Below are 27,264 nucleotides of genomic sequence, written 5' to 3' on the forward strand. Positions count from 1 at the left end.
ATACTCACAGGCCCCAGAACCTTCTCCTATCCTGATTCTTCATATATTTCATGTTTGTCTGTTAATCAGGAAATATGTAAAGAGTGAAGTTGCTGATCATCTAAACTAAGGCACAAAAGTTGTAAATGTGTTGCCTGTCATGACTAAAATTGATTATGAACACCTTTCCCTCTCTTTTGCTCCTGTATAATTCTGAATTTGGTGCCAGACATCCCAGAGGATATTTGAATACAAAAGCTGAGTTTTGAACCCTGAGCCCAAGTGTCTTGGATAAGGCTGACAGCAGTGTTTAGTTTCTTGGTCAAAAGCTCATGTCAAAGTATGACTGCAAAATACTACAACCTGCTCTGTTCCCTCTTGACTTGTGGTTCCATTCTATAAAAATGCTGTACAATTTCACTTTAAGGTCATAGTTCAGCTCTCAAATATGTTCTGAGAACCTGAACAATCACTTGCAGCCTGAGTACAATAAGATTTTGTCATTGCTTAAACATTTACTAAGATAAATGTTCAGAAAACTAGTCAGTGCCCAAATCTGTGTTATTGCCCCTGACTGATCAGTTTTTGCCCCCTAGTTCAAATAAAGTTCTTGCTTTGATGGACTTTTGCAACTTCTTGGATTTTTTTTTGTGTTTCAGACCCCAACATTGTGTATTATTGAAAATGTAATTGTGGAATGGCTTGTACAAAAATTTGCTAATAGCAGAACACAAATTGTGAGATGAAGGCTTAAGAATCTTAATACTATGAAAGGGTGAGGTTGAAAATGATTATCTTTACTTGGCTGTAATAAACTTACTCTTTTTTAAAATTTATTATTATAGTTTCAAGGGAGTGCTTCTGACCGGCAGACATTAGAAGCTGATATTACCAGTTCCTCTCTTAAAACAAACACTAAATTGAATATTTTAAGTTTGTGCTTTGTGGAATGCAGCTATGGCTTTTGTTAAAATCACATATTCTTTTCTGGTGACTTCTTTCATTGTTATTATTATTACTAATTATATATTATTGACTTTGTAACCCAGCTGTAGCCCCCCTCCCTCATCTCTCTGTCCCACCTTCTCTCCTTCTTTCCCCCGTTTTCCTCCCATAGTCCACTGATAAGGATGGTTCTCTTCTCTACTATTTGACTCTAGCCTATCAGGTCTCATCAGGACTGTCTGGATCCTCTTTCTCTGTAGCCTAGTAAATCCACCTCAAGTGGGGAAAGAGATGAAGGAATAAGCACCCAAGTTAATGCCAGTGACTGCCCCTGCTCCCTTTACTAGGAGGAATCAGGTGTTCAAACTATCTTTCACAATAGCAATCCAAATCAAACAAGTTGTTTTTTGATGACCTAAAATTTTATCTCAGACTATCGTGCTGTCCAAAGTCACTGTGGACCATGATGAAATCATACAGTTTTGGGAGGAAAGAAAGAACCAAACATGTTTTACACCCACATAGAAGAACCAGGTGCAGAGCCTCAGGACTATGGAATTCCCAGAGCACATGGATGACAGGGAAATAGAACAATAAAAAGACAGCAAATTCAGAGCAAGTCTGGCTATAGTGACAGAAATACCTCAGCACTGTGACCCTCAGTTGTCTGGACCCTCATTGTGCTGGCCTGTCATGAGAACCATAGGGTGTGCACAGACTGATAGCTTGAAACAACTGTAGGAAGCAGCTGGAGCATAAAAAGACTTCCCTGACACTATTGAGATCTGAGCCTGTTCCATGACATAAGTCAATAGTCTTGGATTAGACTAGATGCAGGGGACTGTTTCTGTGTTGTGATGAGCCTAACATGTCCCTTCCTTTGCTTGGTCTCATCCTATTCCTGCAACCTGTGTATACATCAATGGAGATTTCTCTGCTCCCTTGTGATTATTACTGGGAGCCCAGCACCTACATGGAGGCAGATATTATCCTTGGTACATTTATCCCCATTCACATCCCAGTCCATCTACCCCAAGATGTCCAGAACCTTTTTGAGAGTGAACCAAGTCTACTATGGAGGACCTTTCTGTGAGTACTTGTTTGAATGTGTTATGCTTGTTCTGGAGAAAAGATAGTACATGATCTGCTAATCTCATGTACTCCATTGAGAATAATGAACTATATAAGGAGGAATATGAAAGTCTGTTTCACATTTTCCTGCTTCATTGTAGATTTGCAAACATTTCCATTTCTCTTTGTTATGTTTCCAGTCAGGAAGAAATCAGAGAGAGAAATAACCTACTTTTGTGTCCGCTCCATGGTGTGATTCCATGGTCAGACTTACATATTTTTAACACATTGTCTCTAATATATCAAGATAAGATTCCACTCTGCTCACCTCTATTTGGCCATCTAAATGTCTTATGTTTGAGTATCTGTTTCTTTCCAGGGACTTGGAGATTTTGTGGTGAAATGAACTTGAATACACTTATGACCTTAGTTCAGATCTTAGCATCTCCTGTTCCACATGTTCTGGCTGTAGTATATTTAAAGTATCTCAGAGTTTAGATACTGTGGTCATACTTTTGACTTATTTATTTACCATTGATATTGTAATGAAGTGTTCTGACAGTCATGCCATTCATGTCTGAAATGCAGTGCTTTGTGTTTTGAAGGTTTTATGATTTTCATTTCCAACATTTGTATCTGCTTCTCCCCCCCTCAGAATCTCAATTTTGTCTTAGAATTTGTCTTTTATGGTACCGAGACTTTCCCGTGGATTGCTATTTATTCTATTGCTATTCCAAATTCTCCTGTACACAGTTGATTCTTCTCTCAATATCCACATTATTTCATTGTTTGCTCCTGTCTTCTTTTGTGTTACTCATCTTTTTTACTATCTGAAGTATTCATCTGCCAATTTAACTCTTTGAGAAACTGTGAGTTCAGTTGTTGGTTATTTATGATACTGTGGAGGAATCATTCGGCTTTTCCATGTTACCTGTTTTTCTGTTGATATGATTGGCACATGTGTTCATTTAAACATGAATTTTGGGATCAGGATGGTCCTTTGCTATGAAGTGTCTTCTTGAAACCTCAGTACATATTTCCTCTCTGAGCAGGAAACAAACATACAAGCCTGTGGACCAGGTAGTTGTAGTGTTATGGAATACTAGAATAGAAAAAAAACAAGATGTCTGATTTATTTTGGAAGTAAAGCACTATTAAGAATGCTTTCACAAGACAGAGAAACTATAGCTCAGTAGCCCATTGCAGCCAGAGAGAGAAGGAATCACAACACCAGAGAAAGGAAGCAGCCCATCCTTAGGATAGGCAGTAGGTAGAAAAGATTGAAGTGTTAATTGACAGAAGTCTTACTGTAGATTTTGTTTCACCTGTGATAGATGGATCAAGTCTCATTTCCTTGAAGCTTAAGTTATAGTTTTTAAAGTTTACCCACAGATATAAAAGTTTTTAATATATTAACATGACCCCAATCTCTAATTTACACTGCAATCATCACTTTAGGAAAAACAGGTAACAAGCATCTATAAACAGCTGGGTTAAATTCATGCTTTACAGCTAAACCTTGGACACCAAGTAGGATGGTTGGTTCTGGGGTTAAAAAAGGAACAATATTTCCTCTCTGTATATTTAATAACAGATAAGATTTCATCACAATGAAAATCATTGAAGTATGTCTTCAGCAGGAATGAAAGGACAATAAAACTTTTGATTCTGTAACTATGAGAGAGAATCCAGTGCTTTCACATGGTGGTTTTCATAGCATATCAGAACTCCAGCGATTAATATTTTCAATCTCTGAAAATTTAAAATCTTTAACTCTCATTTTCACATACTTTAAACCACTTTCTCAGATATTTACAACTTGCAATTACATATCTTAAATCAGTTTCTTAGATATTCAAATTTTACATCAACTTTAAAGTGTTTGTTTGTTTTTTTTATTCTTTATTAATTACACTTTATTCACTTTGTATCCCCCCCATGGTTCCCTCCCTCCTCCCATCCCAATCCCTCCCTTCCTCCACCCTCTGCATGCATGCCTCTCCCAAGTCCACTGATAGGGGAGGTCTTCTTTTCCTTCCTTCTGACCCTAGTCAATTAGGTCTCATCAGGAGTGGCTGCAGTGTCTTCTGTTGCTTGGTAATGTTGCTTCCCCCTCAGGGGGAGATAATCAAAGAACAGGCCAATCAGTTCATGTCAGAGACAGTCCCTGTTCCTATTACAATGGAACCCACTTGGACATTGAACTGCCAGGGGCTACATCTGTGCAAGGGTCTTAGGTTATCTCCATGCATAGTCCTTGGTTGGAGTATCAGTCTCAGGAAAGACCCCTGTGCTCAGATTTTTTGGTTCTGTTGCTCTCCTTGTGGAGTTCCTGTCCTCTCCAGATCTTACTGTTTCCCACTTCTTTCATAAGATTCCCTGCATTCTGCCCAAAGGTTGCCCATAAGTCTCAGCATCTGCATTGATAGTCTGCAGGACAGAGCCTTTCAGAGGCCCTCTGTGTCAGGCTCCTGGCTTGTTTCCTCTTTTCTCCTTCTGATGTCCATCCCCCTTGCCTTTCTGGATAGGAATTGAGCATTTTAGCAAGAGTCCTCTCTCTTGCTTAGTTTCTTTAGGTATACAGATTTTAGTAGGTTTATCCTATATTATATGTCTATATGAGCGAGTATATACCATGTGCATCTTTCTCCTTCTGGGCTAGCTTACTCAGGATGATCTTTTCCAGATCCCACCATTTACCTGCAAATTTCATGATTTCCTTGTTTTTTATTGCTGAATAATATTCCATTGTCTCACTGCCATCTTTTCTGGTCCCCTTCCTAATATATTTGGAATACATTCTGGTCCCCTTAAAATGTTTTTTTTTCCTGTATTTGGGTCACACATATTCCATTTCTGTGAGACTTTTTTTCACTTCATTTTACTTTTTAAAATTATATTTTTCATTTTAAATTTTTTATGGGTATGGGTATTTGTCTTGCATAAATTTATGTGCATCAAATCCTTGCCTGGAGCCCAGAGGAGGGTGTAAAATCTCCTGGACCTGGAATTACAGACAGCTGTGTGCTGTCATGTGGGTACTTGGAATATAAATCAGGCCCTCTGCAAGAATAGTTAGTGCTTTTAACCTCTGACCCATCTCTCCAACTCCTAACACTTCTTTTTAAAAGCTATACTCTGAAACAAAATGACTTTTAAAATCTGGCATAATCTATGCAGCATACTAATCTCATATTATTGATTGATTGATTGATTGATTCTCAGTGATATTTTGAGATTTTATCTCACCCAAAGCTTTAATATATTTGAAAAGTAGAATTCATGAACTAAAAAATAGTGTCATTCTATAGTCCTGCCAAGTTTAATGGAAGTAGGTTTAACCTGATTACATTAACACCAGTATCACTGATCTGATATTTACAAAAAATCAGTGTTTGTGTCCCCCATCCAGGCATTTACCAGGAGACAAATTTGTTTGATTACTGGGATAAATGATTGACAATCAAGTTCTTTTCAATGAAAGAACTGTAAAAAATAAACTGTTAGGTATTAGTATCTTCAGTTTGAATTTCATTCAAATTGTGAGATTGGATTTTTCAGTGTGAAGCCAGCAAGGTAATGATTTCTTCATCAGGGAACTTAGTATCTGTAGAAAAAAAAAGGCCATACTTTTTTGTATGATATAGATTAACCATGCAGCTGCAGTCTTGTTCAGAGGAGATGCCTAAGGTTTCATTGGCTCTGCTAAACTTCTACACTGACAACTTGCTGTTAACATGTCAAGAGATCTGAGAGGGGTAAAATTTGAGCAGTAAGTATAATCCAAATGGCCTCTATATCATTCAAAATGATAGACTTAAGGGATATCTGGGCACCCAGTCTGGGATCCTCCATGACAATCTCAAAGACTTTGCAGAGAGCAGAGTTTAACAGTGTTTGGATGTCATCCAAGACAACACTAAGGCTTCAGTTGCCACACAGAATATCGTCAGCCTTCAATTACCAGACTAGTGAGGTCTGAAAGATTTTTTCTGTGGAGGGCAAATTGGGAAAAGTAACCTAACTTGGCCAGGGAGAGTAGGGAAATTAACTCAACAATGTCCATATGCTGGGCAGGGATTGATCGGTGAAGCATATGACAATTCATGGTTCATTTGTCAGCATTACCACAGTTGAAATATGATCAAAGAAAAGATCATTTCTGCCTATCTTATGTGTGGATAGGCATAGCTACTGACTCTAGAAGTCTATCAGAGAAAGTCTTTTTTTCATTAAATTCCTTAAATCCATATTCAGCAGAACTCTCTGAGGGGTTTGATGGAGTGCATCTAATTTATTTCCATATTTTTCACTTGGATATTTTTTATTAATTAATTCAATTTACATATTGGTCACACACCCAACCCTCCTCTCTTCCTATTCCCATCTTCTCTCTTACATCCCCCTCCCCTGTTCTACCTCATACCTACACACCCCAGCTCCTGTAGTCTCATGATGACTGTGTTCACCTATCTACCCTGTGTTCTCTTAAGGAAGTTTCATCAGGGGAAAGTGATCAACAAATGGAAAACATTCCATGACAGAGATATCTCCAACTCCCCTAACTAGTAGGCCCACATGAAGCCTAATAAGCCCATCAGCTACTTATATAGAGAGAACGTAAGTCCAGACCATGCATTGTTATTGGTGGGTGCTTCCGGATCCATAGGCTCCTCTAGGCCCTTGTTGATTAGCCCTGATGATCTTCTTGTGGAGTTCCTGTCACAGATAAACAAATGAATATGTATACAGATATAACCAACTGAATCCATTCTTTAGTCTTTAGTATTGCTTTTATGTGACTGGAAAAACATTATCCCTCAGCTCAAATGTAAAAAAGAGAGAATTTATTGTTGAATAAATTGGAGAGTCTATGAACACAATTTACGTTATTCCAATTTCCATGTTACAATGTAGAAGCAGCTTCATGTATTTTTCATAGTAACAGAATTTTAAAAAAGCTATTAATCCAGTGCATTCCTGGAAACATCAGGGAGGAGGTTACAGCAAGTTATCGTACAGGCCCAAGATGCTATGTGATGTTATTCTTGTCTTTTAGATTGGCAGGAGCAAGTGGTGTGTTGGGTTACTATATTCCAAAATGATTTTATTCATTAGCTATAGAAGATCATCTCAACAGCAGAGAAATAGCTACTAGGGTGCTGCAGGTAGCCTGGACTATGGTAATGAGCCCCTAGAACTACAACATTCCAATCTCTCCATATAAATTAAGTTTTTATAGCCAGTCTTTGTAGACACAGGTCTTTCCAGGAGTTCTCACTGATACATGTATACATTCATACAATTCAATATTGAGTATGGGATAATCCTTGGGGAAGACTAATTCTCTTTCTCTCACTTCTTCCTAATTGCCTGCTTTGACCAATAGATTCTCTCTTAACAAAGCATCTAACCATAGACCTCATATTAGTGCAGTGCAACCAAATGGCATTTCTTCCTGGTAATGGCAGGTCTTAAGGTAGAATTGTTCCTCCAGGAGAACCGAGTGGATTTCAGGCTCATGATTTCTGGTAAGCTCCCTCTATAGGGTCACCTACAACAGATTTTGAAAGAAGCTTCTGAGGAACCATCCCCAAGCACTGAAGGCTGTGAATGAGATAGTTTAGCCCACCTACCTGCACCAAAGTTCATATCTTCTCACAGTGAGCAATTTTGTTTCACTGTCTTAATATAATCCCATTTCTCCTCTCTTCTATATGCTAGTTTAACTTACTTTTTTTTTCACAGCCTTACCCAGGAAACTCTACTCATTCATGTTATATGTGATCTTAGAGAAACGCTTTTCATTTAGTTACTACTTTTTACATTTTTGTAAGGATATGTTAATTTTTACATTATGTTTATAGGTTTTTGCCTACATGTTTGTGTGTATACCACTTTTGTACATCATTCCTTCAGAGGCCAGTGGAGGACATGGATCCCCTAGGACTGATGTCACATATTATTTGAACCTAAAACTGTCAACTGTGACTTGAATCAGAGTCCACCACAAGAGCAGCAAGTAGTCATAACATCTCAGTCATTTTTCAAGCCCCCAAAACACTATTTTGCACATGTTTATTTATTTTTATTTCATGTATTTGAGAGCTTACCTTCTTATAAATGTGTGAATAGCACAGTGTGTCTGGTGCCCAAAGATGCCAGAAGGAATCTTATGAACTGGAGCCACACATATTTCCAAGGCCACCTTGTGGGCATGGAGAACTGATGCTAGCTTTTATTCAAGGGAGTCTATCTATAGATAGATGCCACGACATCTTTAACACAAAGAGACACTTTAACAGTAGGAGTGCATATAATCTTGTTAGAATTTCCATAAGTGAGTGTGAAACTGAATCATTACAAAATAAAGGATATGAAGCTCTTACTTATATTCCTGGTGAACAACTTAATGACTCTTCCATAACCCAATGCTTTCACAAACAGAAAAATCATAAGCACCTATGTATTCAATAATCATAAGATACAAGCAAGTGACATGTTATGCACTAAATGTACACCAAAAATTAGATAAAGTTCAATTTCTGAGAGTTTAAGAGCCATTCCATGATATTCCTGAGTTGTTAAGGTTTTATTCACACAAGATTTACATGTCACAGGAAAAGTCAAGGGCTAGGACCTCTAGGTTCCTGAATTTGATTAACACTTTCAGAGAAAAAAAATGTAGTGACTATACTCTTCATTCTGTTCCTCTGGTTTAGACTGAAATGGAAAAACTATCAATATATGCTGTCCTTATACTTTGCCATTGAAGAGATCAATAAGGACTCAAACCTGCTTCCCAATATGACCTTGGGTTTCCACATCTACAATGCCTTTAATTCTAATAAAGAAACCTTAGAGGGCCCTCTGATGTGGCTGTCTGGAAGGAGTGAGCATATCCCTAACTACAAATGCAAAACTCAACACAACGCTCTAGGAATTATTTCAGGAACCAAGCCGGAATTTTCTGCTTCAATTGCAACACTTTCAGAGCTCTACAAAGTCCCACAAGTAAGTTAGGAGTCTATTTTTGAGCACAATCACATGTTAGATCTGACCAAAACAAAAACAATAACAATAACAAAACAAACAAAAGAACACAGAGAAGAGAATTATGTTTATTGTAGGCAGATTTCAAATAGCAGTGAATTAATTACTTTGATATGACAATAGTTAAAAGGTGACAGAGTGTGGTAAAAAGCATTAACAGTAAATTATGGGAATTTCTAAGCATATCACTTAGTAGTAGCCATGATTCTATCTCCAAACAATGGATGATGTACTGTGGATACTCCGTCTGCATTTGATCATAAGTCAAATTCTAAAGCAAAGATACCTAACTACCCAATCTAGCATATAAACATCTCAAAATTCCTCCAGTTGTAAATATCTGACATATGCAAAAAGAAAGTTCAGGACATGTAACTAAAGATTTTGGAAAACTCTTCAAGTCATCACTGATGAAATTCTTTCAAGGAATTAATGAGCTCATTCAGAAAAGTAGATCTCAGAATAGCATCCACAGAGACCAAAAACTTGGATAGATTGCCACAATTGACCCTTGCCAGGCAACACTGAAGAAGTCCATCCATCAGCAGTATTTACTACAAACAGAAAAAATACTTGGTGAGCACAGGAGTCAGCAATAATCAAGATTAAAAAACCCACACGATAATGTTCATTGTTGTCACTCAGTCAAATAATTCGTAAATGTGTTTTAACCTAATGTAACAAAAAACAAAAGACAATAATTTACATCTATCTGAGTTTTGTCTCTATCAAAACTATCAAGAGGGATGATGCAATAACCCCTGGCAATGTGGCCCCAGATCTTCACAACTTGCACCACTTTAATTTAGGAAACTAAATCTCTAAAAACTTTGTTAGTCTCTTTCCATATTTGCTTTCCTAAAGATGAAGGTTCTTGGAAATATGGTGTTATGTGACTAGAAAGTACCTGTTAATGTTTTCTGTAGTCCTCCTCTACATCACATAATTTTTTGCATTGTTATTGCAACAAGAGAGATCTATCATGCCTTTCAAGCCAATGAACAACTTATGGGCTGCTTCAGACATCTTAGTAACTTTGGAGCCTATGGTATTTGAAGACTGTATTCCACCACATGACTGAGAGACAAGCTAATCTCACAGAAAACATCCTCCTTAACAATATTCAGTCCTTTAACCCTCATATTTGAATAATGAAGTCACTTCCTCACTCAGGATGATGATTCTAAATGCCTGAAACTCAGAATCTTTTTTTTTTCTTTGCTTCTTCAGGTCACATATGGACCATTTGATTCCATGCTTAGTGACAAAGATACATTCCCATCTCTTTACCAGATGTCTACTAAAGACAGAGCTCTAGCCCAAGGGTTGATCTCTTTATTGCTCCACTTTGGCTGGAAGTGGGTGGGGCTCATTGTGTCTGATGATCAGAGAGGAAGGGAGTTTCTCTCTGACCTGAAAGTAAAGATGGTATCAGAAGATATCTGTGTGGCTTTTACAGAAAAACTCCCAGATAATTGGAAGTCTAGTTTAAAATATGATTATGGTTTGCTGAACTTAAAACAACATACAGGAGTAAATGTGAATTTATTCTATGGTGATATAGATGATTTGCTGTTCTTCTGTGTAGACATTCATATCTTTTTAACCAGAAAGAAGGTGTGGATCTTGGCAAAGCCACAATCGCCATACTTAGAGTCTATAATAAATGAAAAGTTTGTTGTGATAAACCTATTCAGTGGAAGCTTCTCATTTTCAAAGAAAAGAACTATCCCTGGCTTCAAGCACTTTCTTGAGGCACTTACACCCTCCCATTACCCAGGAGATGTTTACTTCTCTAAATTCTGGATTGACAATTTTAATTGTTCACCTCTTGCTTCACTCTGTGGAAATCATAAACCCTGTGCAGTGAATATTTCCCTAAAGACTAAGGATAAAATAAATGATGTGATAAATACTTCTGAGCCCAGCTATTCCATATGGAGTGCAGTGTATGCAGTAGCCCATGCCCTAAATAGAATGCTATTGAGCAAAACTGAAATGGGATCTAAAGAAGACAGAAACACAGACTGGCTTCTACCATGGCAGGTAAGCCTCACTCATAATCAGGAGAAGCTTAGAATCTTACATTATTAGAAATTTACTCTGGTCAAGCCAATAAAATATTTTCATCTTATATTTAAAAGTATAAGTTAAAATGGAAATGGGTTTAAGTTTCTCTCATTTTAGTTTGATGTTGGCTCTATGCTTGCTGTATATTGTCATTAATGTGCCTTGTATCCCTGATCTCTCCAAGACTTAGTTAAACATGAATGGGTATTGGATTTTGTCAAATGCTTTTTTGACATCTAAGGAGATGATCATGTGGTTTGTCTCCTTCTCTTTGTTTATATGATTGATATCAATGATGGATTTCTGTATATTGAACCTACATGCCTGGGATGAAGTCTACTTGATCATGATGGATGATATCTTTTAGGTGTTCTGGGTTTCATTTTGCAAGTATTTTATTGAGTATATTTTTCATCAATGTTCATAAGAGGGATAGGTCTGAAGTTCTCTTTATTTGCTGGGTCTTTGTGAGGTTTAGGTATCAAGGTGACTATGGCTTCATAGAATGAGTTTTGTAATTTTCCTCCTGTTTCTATTTTGGTGAATAGTTTGAAGAGAATTGGAGTTAGCTCTTCTTTGAAAGTCTGTAAAATTCTCTACTTAAACCCTCTTGCACTGTGTTTTTTTGTAAGGGAGACTTTTGAGACTGCTTTTATTTCCTTGGGGCATATAGGAGTATTTGATCTATTTACCCAATCTTGATTTAATTTTGGTAAATGGAATCTATCAAGAAAATTTTCCATTTCCTTTGGATTTTCAATTTTTTTTTTTTTGGCATATAGGCTTTTGTAGTAAGATCTAATGATTATTTGGATTTCCTTAGTATCTTTCGTTATGTCCCCTTTTTCATTTCTGATTTTTTATAGTTTTTCTCTGCCTTTTAGTTAGTTTCCCTAAGGGTTTGTTTATATTGTTGATTTTCTCAAAGAAATAGCTCTGTGGGTCTCATTGATTCTTTGAATTATTTCCTTGTTTCTAATTTATTGATTACAGCTCTGAGTTTGATTATTACTATTGGTCTATTTCTCTTGGGTGTGTCTGCTTCTATTTTTCCGAGGGATTTTAGGTGGTTCATTAAGTTGCTTGTATGAGATGTCCCAAACTTCGTTCTGGCAGCACTTTGTGCTATGAACTTCCTCTTAGCACTGATTTCCTTTTGTCCCATAAGATTTTATTACTATTTCTCTGTAATAAAACTTGAAGTCAGGGACCGAGATACCTCCAGAAGTTCTTTTATTATACAAAAAATGTTTTAGCTCTTCTGTGTTTCTGTATTTGTCTTTGTGTTCAATATGAAATTGACAATTGTTCTTTCAAGGTCTGTGAAAAATGGTGTTGGTATTTTGATAGTAATTGCATCCAATCTGTAAATTGCTTTTAGTAGGATGGTCATTTTTACTGTTAATTCTACTGATCCATGAGCATGGGCGATCTTTCCATCTTCTGGTATCTTTTTCATTGTTTTTGTGTTTCAGAGATGTGAATTTCTTTCCATAGAGGTCTTTCTCTTGCTTGGGTAGTTACATCAAGATATATTATATTATTTCTGGTTATTGTGAAGTATGTTGTTTTCCTAATTTTTATAAGCCCATTTATTATTTAATGTCATGGTGGACTACTGAATTTATAAGTTAATTTTATAGCAGCCAGCATACTGAAGGGGTTTGTCTACTGTAGAACATCTCTGGTAAAATTTGTGGATCACTTATATCTACTAGTGTATCGTCTGTGAATAGGGATATTGTGACTTCTTCCTTTCCAATTTGGACCCCTTGATCTCTTTTAGTTGTCTTATTGTTCTAGCGAGAACTTAGAGTACTACACTGAAAAACTATGAAGAGCCTTGTATTGTCCCTGACTTTAGTGTAATTGCTTTGAGTTTCTCCCCATTTAATTTGATTTTGGCTATTGGCTTGTTGTTATATCACCTTTATTTTGTTTACTAGGGCCTTGTATCCCTGATCTTTACAGGGCTTTTATCATGAAGTTATGCACGATTTTATTAAAGTTTTTTTTTTTTATCTAATGAGATGAACATGTTTATTTAACTTTTTTTCTTTCAGTGAATTACAGTGATGGATTTAAATATGTTGAATCATCACTGCATCCCTGGGATGATGCCTACTTGATCATAGTGAATGATGTATTTGATATGGTCTTGGACTGGTTTTACCAGTGTCCTACTGAGTATTTTTGCATCAAAGTCCATAATGGAAATGGGTTTGAACTTTTCTTTCTCTGTTGAGTCCTTGTGTGGTTTAGGTACCAGTGTGACTGTGGAGTCATAGGATGAGTTTGGCAATGTTCCTTCTGTTTGATTTTGTACAATAGTTTCTGAAGTATTGGTATGAGCTCCTCTTTGAAAGTCTGGTAGAATTCCATGCTAAAGGCAACTGCTTCTGGGATTTTTTTTCGGGGGGTGGGAAACTTCTGGTGACTGCTTCTATTTTCTTAGGGGTTATAGTACTCTTTAACCTGCTTACCTGATCTTTATTTAACTTTGGTAAGTGAAATCTATCAGGAAAATCTTCCATTTCCTTTAGATTTTTCAAATTTGTGGAATAGTCATTTGAAATAGTATCTAATGATTCTTTGGAGTTATTCCCCCTTTTCATTTCTGATTTTATTTATTTGGATACTGTCTCTCTGACTTTTTGTTAGTTTGTCTAGAGGTATGTCTATCTTGTTGATGTTCTCAAAAAAAAACAGCTCTTGGTTTCACTGATTCTTTGTATTGTTTCCATTTTTTTCTATGATGCTGATTTCATCCATGAGTTTGATTCTTTCCTGCTGTCAACTCCTCTTGGGTGTGATTACTTCTGTCTGTTCTAGAGCTTTTACATGTGTTTTTAAAATTGCTACTATGAGAATTTGTTAATTATTTTTAGGAAGGCACTTAATGTATTGAAACATTTCCTTAGCACTGCTTTCACTGTGTCCCAAACGTTTAGGTATGTTGTCCCTTCATTTTTATTTAATTCTAGAAAATCTTTAATTTGTTTCTTTGCTGACCCAGTGGTCACTGAGTTGTTCAGTTTCCATGAGTTTATTTTATTTTTATTTTTTAGGTTTTCTCTTGTTTCCATTGTTATTGAAATCTAGCTTCAATCCATGGTGGTCTGGTAAGATAAAAGGGTTATTTCAATTTTCTTGTACCTGTTGATGCTTGTTTTCTTACCAAGTCAATGCACATTTTAGAAGAAGTTTCTGTGAGGTGCTGAAAAGAAGGTATATTCATTTTTTTCTGGGTGAAAATTCTGTGGATAGAATTTGGATTACAGTCCTATTTTTCTGCACCCAACTTTTCTTTTATCCTTTCATCATGATCAAATTCATGTTTTCCTGCTTATGTGGCAAGCATGTTAAATCCATTTGATCTGTGCTTATGTGGCAAGCATGGTAAATCCATTGATCTGTGCCTATGTGGCAAGCATGGTAAATCCATTTGATCTGTGCTTTTGTTAGTTTAATTGTTTCTCTGTTTAGTTTATGTCTTTATGACCTATTCTTTGGTGAGTGTGAGGTTTTGAAGTTTCCCTCTATGACTCTGGTTGTATTTGTGTATGATTTAAGCTTTAGTAATGTTACTTCTACAAATGTAGGTGCCCTTGTATTTGGACCAAAATATTCAGAATTGAGATATCATCTTGGTGGATTTTGCTATCATATGTATCCTTTTGCTAGGATATGTGTCCTTTCATATGTGTTTTGAATAAATTCAGTTAAAAGATTATTTTATTAGATATTAGGAGGGCTTCTTTCAATTTGCTTCTTGGGTCAGTTTCCTTGAAATACCTATTTTCAGCCCTTCACGTTGAGGTAATGTTCTCCTTTGTTTTTAAGATGTGTTTTTTTGTATGCATCACATTGATGAGTCCTGTTTCAACATCCGTTCTGTTACTCTGTGTCTTTTTGTTGAGGAATTGAGTCCATTGATGTTGAGTGATATTAATAATTAATGATTGCTACTGCCTGTGGTTTTGATTTTTATGATTTCTTTGAGTTTGTGTGTTTGTCTTATTTTGGTTTTTCAGCAGCGGTGTTATTTATTTTCTGTGTCTCTTTGGGTGTTGTTTACTTCCCTTGGTTGGGGTTTTTCTTCTAGTAACTTCTGTATAGTTCTGAAGCAGAGACACTGGAATTTTCAAGTTCACAGCACGGCCTCTCACTTGCTATGAAGTCACTACAGTCAAAGCCTTAGTTACCATGTGCACCGGGTGCCTCAATTTGGATCCTCTTCGTATCTACATCTTCAAAATGGAAGTATTATTTTCTGGTGCTGGAAAAAGACACAGGACCTTTTTCCAACTATGGACATGATACACACTATACTATCTTCCATCTCATAGACAATATTTCTACTTGTGTTCAGTAGCTCTTGCACTGTTTCTATGGGGAATAATTTTAATCTCACTAAACAAGTGGGAAGACAGATAAACAAATTAAGCACTTAGGAAAAGAAAGCCATGTTAGAGAGAGGGAAAATGAACTTCTCTTTAAAGTCAGCCAGTAATCTGTGTGGGCCACTCATATCATATGATGTCTCTCTTCAGCTGCATCGATTTCTGAGGAAAATTAAATTTATAAATACAGCTGGAGATGAAATAAGCTTTGATGAGAACAAGAATATTATGGAAACATATGATATACAAAACTTTATTGCATATAGTATTGAAAATGTATTACTACTTAAAGTGGGAGAGTTTGTCTTCAAGAATGCACAAGATCAAGGCTTTTTCATCAATGAAGTTCTGATTCAATGGCCAAGCAACTTCAAAGAGGTCTGGAATTTTTTCAGTATTTAATATGAAGGGAATTATTTTTAAAGAATTATAAAATATGATTGTGTAATGATTCTTTGAAATTTTAAAATAATTGTGAAATTTTAATTTCTTAGTTCTATTGTGACTATGAGCTAGTGTGTGGGTGTTCATGCACATGAGCATGTGTGCTTGTTAAGTCCTGAGTCAACTGTGGTTATCATTTGCTGTCAACTTTATTTTTATCTGTGTGAAACCCTTGCTTTCTGATTTTGCTAAACTCATTACCTAGATTCTCTCTCTGTCTTAATGATCATAAAATTTGGATTACAGTCCTATTTTTCTGCACTCAACTTTTCTTTTATCCTTTCATCATTATCAAATTCATGTTTTCCTGCTTATGTGGCAAGCATGTTAAATACTAAAACATATCTTTAGTTCTGTTTGATAACATTAAATCAGAAATGAACCAATATTTCAGAATTACATATATGTATATATACTTACACATATACATACATATATGTATATATACATACACATACATATAAATGCGCACATAATGTCAGCTAATTTCTTAGCTAGAATTAGATGAATTGGATTTGAATGTTTGTTTTTGTTCATAATGCAGTGAATGAATGATCGAGTGTTCATAGTTTTATAAAGGCATGTATGTGTGTTTCTATATATAAGCACACACATGCACACAAACTTATGTAGATTTTCACATATTAAATATAAAGGTTAGCTGATGCTCAAGCATCCTTCCATTCACACAATTAATACTCAAGCATATCAATAAATTTACAAGGTTGTGAGCTAGCATAAATAATTAATAAATTATTAATATATTATAAATTTGGACATAAGACATTTCTGTAAACAATGTGTATGAGCTGCCGAATATGTGTGTCAGGAACTGTAGCCATATTTCAGTTCAAGAGCTGTATGCACTCTTAACAGCTGATCCAGTTATCCAGAAACATATTCTTCTTAATATGTACATATCAATAGACAGAAACTGAATCCAAACCAAGGCAGAGAAGAGGTCTAAGATAGAAATATTTTCTGTCCGACAATATTTCTAACATATAACAAACTAAAATTGCATTAGGATTTTAGTAGTTATGTGATTAAGAATGTAACTGGTGAAAGTCCCATTTGATGACATCACAAACATTTGAAAAGAAAGGCATAGAACAATCTCTAGCATTGGGTGTTAAGGGTAAAAGTCACAGTAACCGATTATAATTCACCAATGGCCAAACCATTTTCATGAGAAAATTGAACTTCCTTTTGCAGCTGAATCAGAGTGGATGGTTTTTACTACAAGAATGGAAATATAAAGGTAGAAAAAAAGTGTGCTTGGAGGCAAGTATGACTGGATTCTTGTCTTAAAATCCAACTGTCCCAAAATTCATACAACAAAATAAGTTCTGGCTTGCTGCCTCACAGAAGAGGATATCCTGATGTCCAACACATTTCACACAGCATAGGCAGTAGAGTTGTAGTTTGGTCACCATAAAGGGATGTTGAACATTTAGTATTAGAAAACATGGTGAGTTTAAATCACCATTCTACATTCCCACATTAAAACCTCAGAGTTCCTCATAAACAAATACAATTTCCATAGGTTACATGTATTTATCCTAAACTATTTTAAACTGATGTTCAATATCATGACTAGTTTTTCTGTGTTGCCTTCAGACTCCACAATCAGTATGTACACAGAGCTGTGGTCCAGGATTCTGGAAAGTTCTACTAAAAGAAAGACTGGTCTGCTGTTTTTCTTGTGCATTTTGTCCAGATCAGCACATTTCCAACCAGACAGGTAGAAAAATAATACTTTTACTCAAAATGCTTGGGAATGGAGATGGGGAAAGTTAAGAAGTGACCTTGGTGTCATAATGTAGTGCTGTTCCATATGTCTCTAACACTCATCCCCAAATCCAGTAATCATGGCTGAAGGCACACAATGTGTGAATTTAGAGTGGCAATTCTCAGGGTGTTGTGTCATATGCACCCTACTTTTAAAAACCTGCCTTTTGGTGCATGGAATGGCCATCTCAGTTCTTGCAGTGTTCCATGCTATGAGTTCCCCATTAAGTGTGAGATCTCCTGTTGTCCAGGATTGATTTGTATTTCTGTGATTAACAAACCTAATGATTCCTGCCTTAAAATAACTCTAGGAAAAGTATATGTCTAATTGTTTCTGAATGCGCAAGAAACTGAACTGCATTTATAACACAGTTGTAATTTTCAGTATCAACAATAGAAAAAGCAAGTCTTTGTGAATGAAAATATGGCTACCTGTTTAGGGTTGTGGTCAACTGTGATAACATATATAAGTAATATCATATGGAATGAGCAGGTTGCGTTTTTATATACAAAAACACACACAAATAAACACATTTAATGAAAAAAAGAGCCCATGTATTTGAGAGAGAATAAATATAAGGTGGGTCAGGCAGAAGGTTTAGAGCAATGAAAAAGAAGAGGCATAAAGAGGTAATTATATTATTTTTAAAATGAAATTATTTTATGAAAAAAATAAGAAGTCAGAAGGGAAATACAGCAATATAATGATGAGAATCTACTATTTATTATATTAAAAAGGCCAATCCTTGGACAACCATAATACAAACAGGATTTTATGTATTATTGCAAATGACCAAATGTTGAAAAATTAATTAAATATTCTTCATATTCTAAGATCTAATGTTAGCATAAGTCAAATTCCTTGCAGAGTGACACATGACTTCAATTCCTATATTAAAAAGATATGGAGAGAGCAGGCAGCCTTGCCTTGTCCCTAATTTCAGTGGGATTGATTTGAGTTTCTCTCTGTTTATGTTAATATTGGCTATAGGGTTACTGTATATTTACTTTACTATGTTTAAGTATGTGCTTTGTGTCCTTGATCTCTCCAAAATTTTTATATGAACATGTGTTGGATTTTGGCTTCTATAGAAATTATCATGTGGTTCTTTTACTTCTCTTTGTTTATGTGGTAGTTGAAATTGATGGAATTCTATAGACTGAACCACTCCTGCATGCCTGGGATAAAGCCTATGTGATAGTGGTGGATGATATCTTTTATGTGTTCTTGTATTTAGTTTGCGAGTATTTTATTGAGTATTTTTGTGTCAGTGTTAATGACAGAAATTGGTCTGAAGTTCATGTCTTTCTTCGGTCTTGACTGTGACATAACTGTGGCTTCATAGAATCAATTTGTTAATGTTCCTTCTGTTTCTTTTTTGTGGGATAGTTTGAAGAGTATTGGAATTTACTCTTCTTTGAAGGTCTGGTAGAATTTTGAGCTGAAACCATCTGGCCCTGAGTTTTTTTGGATGGGGACTTTTGATGACTTCCTCTATCTCCTTAGGGAAGATAGGACATTTTATTTACCTGATCTTGATGTAACTATGGTAAGTGGAATCTATCAAGAAAGTTGTCCATTTTATATAGATTTTAAATTTCTATGGTGTATAAACTTTTGAAATAAGACCTAATGATTCCTTTGATTTCCTCGGTTTCTGTCCTTCTATCATCCTTTTTGTTTTTTATTTTTTTCATTTGGATAGTGTCTTTCTGCCTTTTATAGTTTGGCTAAGAGTTTGTCTCTCTGGTTGATATTCTCAAAAAAACAGCTCTTGGTTTTGCTGATTCTTTGAATCATTTCTAGTATGTTGATTTCAGCACTGAATTTTATTATTTCCAGATGTCTACTCCTCTTGGCCCTGTGTACATCTTTTTTTTTTAGGTCTTTCAATTGTAGCATTAGATTGCTTGTATGAAATGTCTCAAATTCCTATATGAAGGCACTTAGTGGTATGAATTTTCCTCTTAGCACTGCTTTCATTGTGTCCCATAAGTTGGGCATGTTGTGCCTTCATTTTCATTGAATGCTAGAAAATCTTTAATTACTTTCTTTTTTTCTCCCATGACACCTGTTATTGAGTTGTTCAAGTTCCATGTTTTATGTGTAGGCATTTTGCTCTTTCTGTCATTGTTGAGGTCCAGATTTAGAACATGGTGGTGTAATTGGATCCAAGGGCTTATTTCAGTCTTATTGTATCTGTTAAGACTTGCTTTGTGCCTTAATATATGTTCAATTTTAGAAAAAGTTCTTCATTTGTGGAGAAGAAGGCCTATTTGTGTCTGGGCGAAAATATCTGAGGACATCTATTAGGTATTTGATTCATGACCTATGTAAGCTTCATTATTTCACTGTTTAGCTTCTGTGACAATGATCTATCACTTGGTGAGAGTGAGGTATCGACGTTTACCATTATTACTGACGTTGGGACTGATGTGTGATTGAACCTTCAATAATGTTTCTTTATAAATGCAAGTGCCCTTCTATTTGGGGCACAGTTGTTCAAGATATTGTTGTCCTCATGGTGGATTTTTTATGATGAGGATGAAGTATCCTTCACTACTCTTTTGATTAATTTTGTTTGGAAGACTATTTTATTAGATATTAAGATGGTACTGCCACTTTCTCCTTGGGTCCTTTTGATTGGAAAACCATTTTCAAGCACTTTACTCCAAGGTAGTGTGTATCTTTGGGGCTGAAGTGTGTTTATTGTGTGCAGCAGAATGTTGGATCTTGTTTCCATAACTATTCTGTTAGTATGTGTCTTTTTATTGGATTTCTCATTCCATTGATGTTGATAGATATTAGTCACCAATGAATTTCAATTCCTTTTATCATGGTGTTATTGTGGATAGTGTGTTTGTGTGTTTGTTTTTTTGATTTTTGTTCTCATGTTACCTATATCGTGTGTTTCGTAAGTGTAGTTGATCTCATTGTGTTGGAGTTTTCATTCTAGTTGCTTCTCAAGGTCAGGGATAGTGCATAGATATTGTTTTAATTTACTTTTGTCATGGGATATCTTGTTTCCTCCATCTCTGTTGCTCCTAAATTTTGGTGAGTACAGTAGTCTGCTTTGACATCTGTGGTCTCTTTGCATCTGCATGACATCTTCCCAGGACCTTCTGGGTTTCATGGCCTCTGTTGGAAAGTCTGGTGTGATTCTGATAGGCCTACCTTTACATGTCACTTGATCTTGTTCCTTTGATGCTTTTGATATTTCTTTCTTCATTGTGTAGATTTATTGTTTTATTTTATGTCAAGAGGATATTCTTTTCCAGTCTAGTCTATTTGTGGTACTGTAAGCCTCTTGTAAGTTTAAGGTTATCACTTTCTTAAGGTTGGAAATATTTTCTTCTATGATTTTATTAAACTTATATTCTGCACCTTGGAGCCTGGAATCATTTATTTAGTCTATTCCCATTGTTCTTAGGTTTCACGTTTTCATGGAGTCCTTGAACTGTTATGGTTGTACATTTTCTTTGAGAGATAGATCAGTTTCTTCAATTGTATCTTCAATGCCTGAGATTCTCTCCTCCATTTCTTATATTTTGTTGGTGATGCTTATCTCTGTGTTACTTGATCTCTTCTCTAAGTATTCCATCTCCAGGGTTTTCTCTGTGTTTCCTTATTGATTCAAATTCCGTTTTCAAGAATTGAATAATTTTAATAATTTAGTTCACCTGTTTAATTGTGGTTCTTGTCTATGATGGCCTCTCTTTGTTTGCCTTGTATTTCCCTGTATTTCCTTTAGACATGTTCTTTTCCTCTTTATATGACTCTAATAACTGCATAAACATAGATTTAATGTCCCTTTTCTGTGTTTCAGCTGTATTAGAATATCCATTGCTCTCAGGGGTGGGTTCTGGTGGAGCCAGGATGTCCCAGTTTTTGTTGACTGTGTTTCTCTGTTGGCCTTTAGCCATTTGGTTGTCTGTAACCTTACCTGTTTCTTCCTGGAAACTGCATCAAAGACTGGATCCTCCTGTCTTTGGAGTTTAGAGTAGTTATCAGGAAGATGTCAAATGTGCACACGAATGGGTGCATCTTAAGATACAAAGAATGAGATACAAAGAATGACAGCATCTTGAAAGGGGAGGCACAAGACAGTGTATGGACACATACACATGTAGGGGGTGGTGAATTGAAGGAGAGAGGTGTGCATGCACAGGAACCCTTTGTTTGCCTTGTCTTTCTTTGTATTTTTGTGAGACCTTTGTTCTTTTCCTCTTTATGTGTCTCTAATAACTGCATAAACATAAATTTAATGTTGTTTTTCTGTGTTTCAGCTGTATTAGACTATCCATTGCTCTTGGGGGTGGGTTCTGGTGGAGCCAGGATGTCCCAGTTTTTGTTGACTACATTGCTATGCTAGCCTTTAGCCATCTGGTTGTCTGTATCTGTAGCCTTACCTGTTTTTTGTTTTTTGTTTTTTGTTTTTTGGTTTTTGGTTTTTTCTGAAAACTGCACCAAAGCCTGGATCTTCCTGTCTTTGGAGTTTAGAGTAGTATTCAGGAAGATGTCAAATGTTCAGTGGCTCTAGAATGGGTGCTGATGGTTTAGATGACAGCATCTTGAAGGGCAAGGCACAGGGCAGTGTAAACGTGTAGAGGCTGGTGAATTGAAGGACCGGGGTATGCATGCTTTGGAAACCTGGATTTTGGGGTGCAGGTACTGGTGCTCATCATTATCAAGGTTCAGGTGCCCCAGGTGGCATCCCTGGGATTCCTCAGAATAATGCTGTGCTGCCACTTGCAGGCCTGCCCCAAACTGTATTCCCTTTACTCAGATTTCTCTGAGATCTGTTTTATTGGATCTGGGATCTCTGAAATTCTATTGTTCACCTGCTGTCCATGGGGTGAGTAGAAGAACAGTGGCTTGGTGGCTGGGGTGCTCTCCCAGTAATCATGAAGCTGGAACACAGGGAGCAGGAGGGATCTGAAGTCTGGCTGCTAAAGCACAGAGTCCCTGGATATGGGGATCCAAACTCACTGGAATATGTGAAGGTGCAGGTGGTCCAAAATTTACTACTCTTGGATCCATGAGATGGCCACAGGGGGCCTAGATCAGATCAACTCCATTCCCTGGATGACCTGTCCAGATCAGAAAGCAGCAAAGTTGATGCTCTGGATCTAACCACTTGTCCATACACTGGTCTCAGATTATCTGAATCTCTGCCCCTCAGATATGGGGCACACTGGTCTCCACCATATTGAATTCTCCATTTTTTGATCTTTCATCCTTCTTTTCTTTTTTGGTGGGAGCCTTTTGTGACCTTTTGAATTTCCTCGTGGGTCTGTTTAAGTCTATCTAGGTTGTTGAAGTTTTGTTGAATTCATCTTTGAATAATGGTTGCTTGGGCAAATCTAAAACTTATCCATCTCATGTACATTTTTAAGCTTACTGGAATATATTATGTTTTAAAAATATTTCTTTAGAATATTCTGAATTTTGTTGGTTTCTGTAGTAACGTTTTTCTGTAAATTCTGATTCTGTTAATTTGAGTACTCTATTTTTTTCTTTAATTTACTTGAGCTATGGGTCTGTCATTTTTGTTTATCTTCAGAAAGAGCCAGCTCTTCCTTTGGTTAATTCTATGTATTGTTTTCTCTGTTTCTGTTTCATTCATTTCTATTACAATGTTATTATTTTTTTCTATTATAGTATTAATTTGTTTGTGTACTATGGAGCTTCTGCTCACACCTCTCCTCCCAGACCCTCTCTCTCACCTCACCTCCCTACCCAATGTGCCCCTCCTACCTTTCTTTTCAAAAAAAAAATTGAAGTCTCCCATGAATATCAACCAGCCTTGACATTTAAAGTTGCAATAAAATTATGCACAACTTCTGTTATTGAGGCTACACAAGGCAGCTTTAGTCTTGCTGTTAGGTGTCCCCATAGAGACCAAGCTGTACAACTTGGTCTTTATGTGCAGGGAGCCCAGATCTGTCCCATGCATGCTCTATTGTTGGCAGTTCATTCTCTGTGATGTTGTTCCAGGAGCCTTTCTGTGGGGCAATACTGAGCATGGAAAAGAGAGGTGTTTGTCTACAGGGTGCTCCAGAGAGCAGATCAGGGGTCAGAGAGAAGAAATTAGTCAGCTGTGGTGGTTAGGGGAATCTAGAAGCTGACTACTAAAATGTAGATGTTTCTTTGGCTCTGACTTTTTGCTGACAAGGCTCTTGTTTGTTTATAGAAGTTTCACAGTACAAACACTGATTAATGATTATACAAGTGGTACAGAATGGGTGTTTGATTTTTCATTATACAGGGATCAAAGCTCAGTTACAATTTTAAAAGTACATACAGAACATATTTGATTATCATTCGTAGCCCTATAACTCTAAAGAATCTAAAGACTGTCTCCTTGAAAGAAAACACATTTAATATGTGAAAGCCTGCTTTTAGGTTGGAATTGTTTACAGTATAAGTGCAGTCCAGAAAAACAGAAAATATTTTAAATGATCATTTTATGCATAGCAAATACAAATAAACAGCTCCTTTTACTATATGTATCATCATCTATGCTACAATGTAGAAAAAAGGTTAAATCAGTCTACCTTATTTAAGTCAATCTATCTTATTTACTAGGTTTTATTCCATAAGGAGTGTACCCCCTTTGATCTTCTATCTTTAAGCTACATTTTCCAGGAGCTCTAAGCCTATAAAAAAAAGCATCTTAAATCAATACCTGAATCTCCAGGCCTCTCAGGCTTCGCATAGTGCCTTTGTTTACCCTGCCCCAATATACTGTTTAGGGGCACATACCCCAAGAAAACTCCTGAAATAATGGCTTCATCTTCCTATATGGCTACCTCTGCTTAATAATCTCTAGGGCATAAAGAAGTTTTGCAGTGGACAGTGGACAGAAAAAGTTAAGTTTAGTATTTTGATAAGGCTCATGTCTCATCAGGGATGGCTGCATTGTCTTCCTCTATGGCCTGGTAAGGCTGCTCACCATTCAGGGGAGGTGATCAAAGAGCCAGCCACTGAGTTTATGTCAGAGACAGTCCCTGTTCCCCTTACAATGCAGCCAGTCCTGATGAGACCAGATAAGTTATGGTCAGAGGGAAGGGGAGGAGGACATACCTATCAGCACACTTGGAGAGGGGCATTGGAGGAAATGAGGGTGGGAAGGTGTGGAGGGAATGCGCAACGGGGCTACAGCCAACCTACAAAGTGAATAAAGTACGATTAATTTAAAAATGCCTAATTTTAAAAAGAATCAGACATAATTTTTCTGTAGGAAAAAAAAGAAATTAAATCATAGTGAAGAAAGTCCACAGTAATGCAACACACACACACACACACACACACACACACAAAACAAAATAACAAAAAACAGAAGTTAGAGATAGAAGAACAATGATTGTAACAATCTGCACAGCTTTGCTTGAATAGCATCAAGCAACTGTGCTACATGACTCTCAGCAATTTCAATGAAAATGGCTGTGTCATTCTCCCCTTCTGATTTAACATTTTTATAGATTTCTGGTATTTATGACATGTAGGTTATTTTTTATTCTTCAGAATATTACTTGAAGAACAAGAGTGTAAATTAGAACAAACTCCCAGGATTATTCTGGAATTAAAATGAAAGAGACAGTGTCCTATCCTGCGTCAAAGGATGTCAAAGACTATAGAGATTTATTTCCAACTTCCACAGCTGAGATATGTAATAATTGGTCTGAGCTTACAGCTGGTGTTTGTTGATGCAAGTGTTGTATATTTACCACCAAATTAGAACTGTTCCATAGTTCATGGAGATGGGACCTAACTTATTACCATGTTACCTTAGAAAAATTATAGGAATGGGATTAACAAATAACCACTGAAACAGTAAGAAGAAAAATGAGAAGAAGCCATGATGATGGAAACAAGAAAGTGCATTTTTATACATTGATGTCATCAAAATACAATGTACACATTCTTAGAAACTCAAAGAACAATAAAAGCATTTGAAGGCTTACTTGATAGTACTATTTTATCTGAATATGAGTAAAATAGATTTCACTACCCTAGAGAAACAGTGATAAGCTGTTGAGCAGAAAGCTTATTTTTAACTAAACAAGATAAACAGTAGAAATGCGAATTGTAGAGAGTTCATGTCCTTGGCAGTAACAGGAAGCAGAATACACCACATTACACACATCACTTGAAAGCAGTTTAATGAATTTAATGTACAATGAATATGTACTTATATAAGGTGAAATATTGATACAATTTCTCCACACAGATCAGCAGGAGTGTATCCCTTGCCCAATTCAAGAGTACCCAAACCCTGAGAGAAACCAGTGCCTTCCCAAGAAAGTGACGTTCCTTTCCTTTGAGGATCCTCTAGGCATAGCTCTGGCATGGACAGCTCTTTGCTTCTCTGTCAGCACAATTGCAGTTCTGGGGATCTTTCTCAAACACCGAGACTCAGCCATTGTTAAGGCCAATAACCGGACTCTTAGCTACATACTGCTCATCTCCATCCTCCTCTGTTTCCTCTGCTCCTTTCTCTTCATTGGCCTCCCAAACACAACCTCCTGCATACTTCAACAGATAACATTTGCACTTGTCTTCACCTTGGCTATTTCCACTGTTTTGTCAAAAACTATAACTGTAATTCTGGCCTTTAGGGTCATGAAACCAGGAAGAACAATGAGAAGGTTGTTTGTCTCAGGTGTCTATAATGCTGTCATCCCCGTCTGTGTCTTGATCCAACTCATTCTCTCTGGAGTCTGGCTGGGAACCTCACCTCCCTATACTGACAGAGATGCACACTCTGAATATGATCATATCATCATTTTATGCAACAAGGGCTCAGTTACTGCTTTCTACTGTGTGCTGGCCTATTTAGGGACCCTGGCCTTAGGTAGCTTCACTGTGGCTTTTCTGGTGAGGAACCTGCCTGACACATTCAATGAGGCCAAGTTTCTGACATTTAGCATGCTGGTGTTTTGCAGTGTCTGGGTCACCTTCATCCCAGTCTATCTGAGCACCAAGGGCAAAGCCATGGTGGCTGTGGAGGTCTTCTCCATCTTGGCCTCCAGTGCAGGGCTGCTGGGGTGCATCTTTTTCCCAAAGTGCTACATTATTCTCTTAAAACCTGATAAAAACTCATTGAGATGTTTGAAAAACAAAAAAATAGCATACAAAAACTGATCATTTTGATGTATTGGTTTCTCTAATAAAACTCATTAGTATACTAAAAGTAAAGTATTTACCTACTTTTCAGAAACTTTTTTATGAAATGTATATTTAAACAAAAATAAGAGCCCCTCACTGTGTCTCACAATCACAGACATTTTATTTCATAAGTGAAGCTGCTGCTAAAATTTTAGTATGTTATGCATGTTACCTATGAATTCAATTCATATACAATCTAAATATTCCAAATATAATTAAATGACAGTAACTGAGATAAATAGTACAAGAACTAAATACTTATTCTCTTTGTTATTTTGAGGAGTATAACAGGGCATTGGGTGGCATTTGATATTCTCTATATAACAGGCAAAAAAG

General features: G+C 36.5%; 1 protein-coding gene across 1 annotated transcript; it reads left to right on the forward strand.

Moving 5' to 3' along the window:
• The first annotated feature begins 1,792 nt into the window (after positions 1 to 1,792).
• LOC110543659 (vomeronasal type-2 receptor 26-like) lies at positions 1,793 to 26,918 on the forward strand. The gene is made up of 6 exons (XM_060376265.1): positions 1,793 to 2,013; positions 8,718 to 9,009; positions 10,279 to 11,094; positions 15,672 to 15,899; positions 17,586 to 17,709; positions 25,991 to 26,918. Exons 1-6 carry the CDS (start codon positions 1,793 to 1,795, stop codon positions 26,902 to 26,904), a joined length of 2,595 nt encoding a protein of 864 aa, XP_060232248.1. The 3' UTR covers positions 26,905 to 26,918.
• Positions 26,919 to 27,264: the final 346 nt, after the last annotated feature.

The sequence above is a fragment of the Meriones unguiculatus genome (assembly GCF_030254825.1).
Source record: "Meriones unguiculatus strain TT.TT164.6M chromosome 13 unlocalized genomic scaffold, Bangor_MerUng_6.1 Chr13_unordered_Scaffold_37, whole genome shotgun sequence".
NCBI lineage: Eukaryota > Metazoa > Chordata > Mammalia > Rodentia > Muridae > Meriones > Meriones unguiculatus.

Bases quoted from the DNA above. Each gene is read 5' to 3' on its own strand.
- LOC110543659 (XM_060376265.1), top strand. From the start codon at position 1,793: ATGTCCCTTCCTTTGCTTGGTCTCATCCTATTCCTGCAACCTGTGTAT. The intron at 9,010-10,278 runs GTAAGTTAGGAG...TTGCTTCTTCAG, and splicing joins AGCTCTACAAAGTCCCACAA to GTCACATATGGACCATTTGA. The intron at 15,900-17,585 runs GTCTGGAATTTT...TGTTGCCTTCAG, and splicing joins GGCCAAGCAACTTCAAAGAG to ACTCCACAATCAGTATGTAC.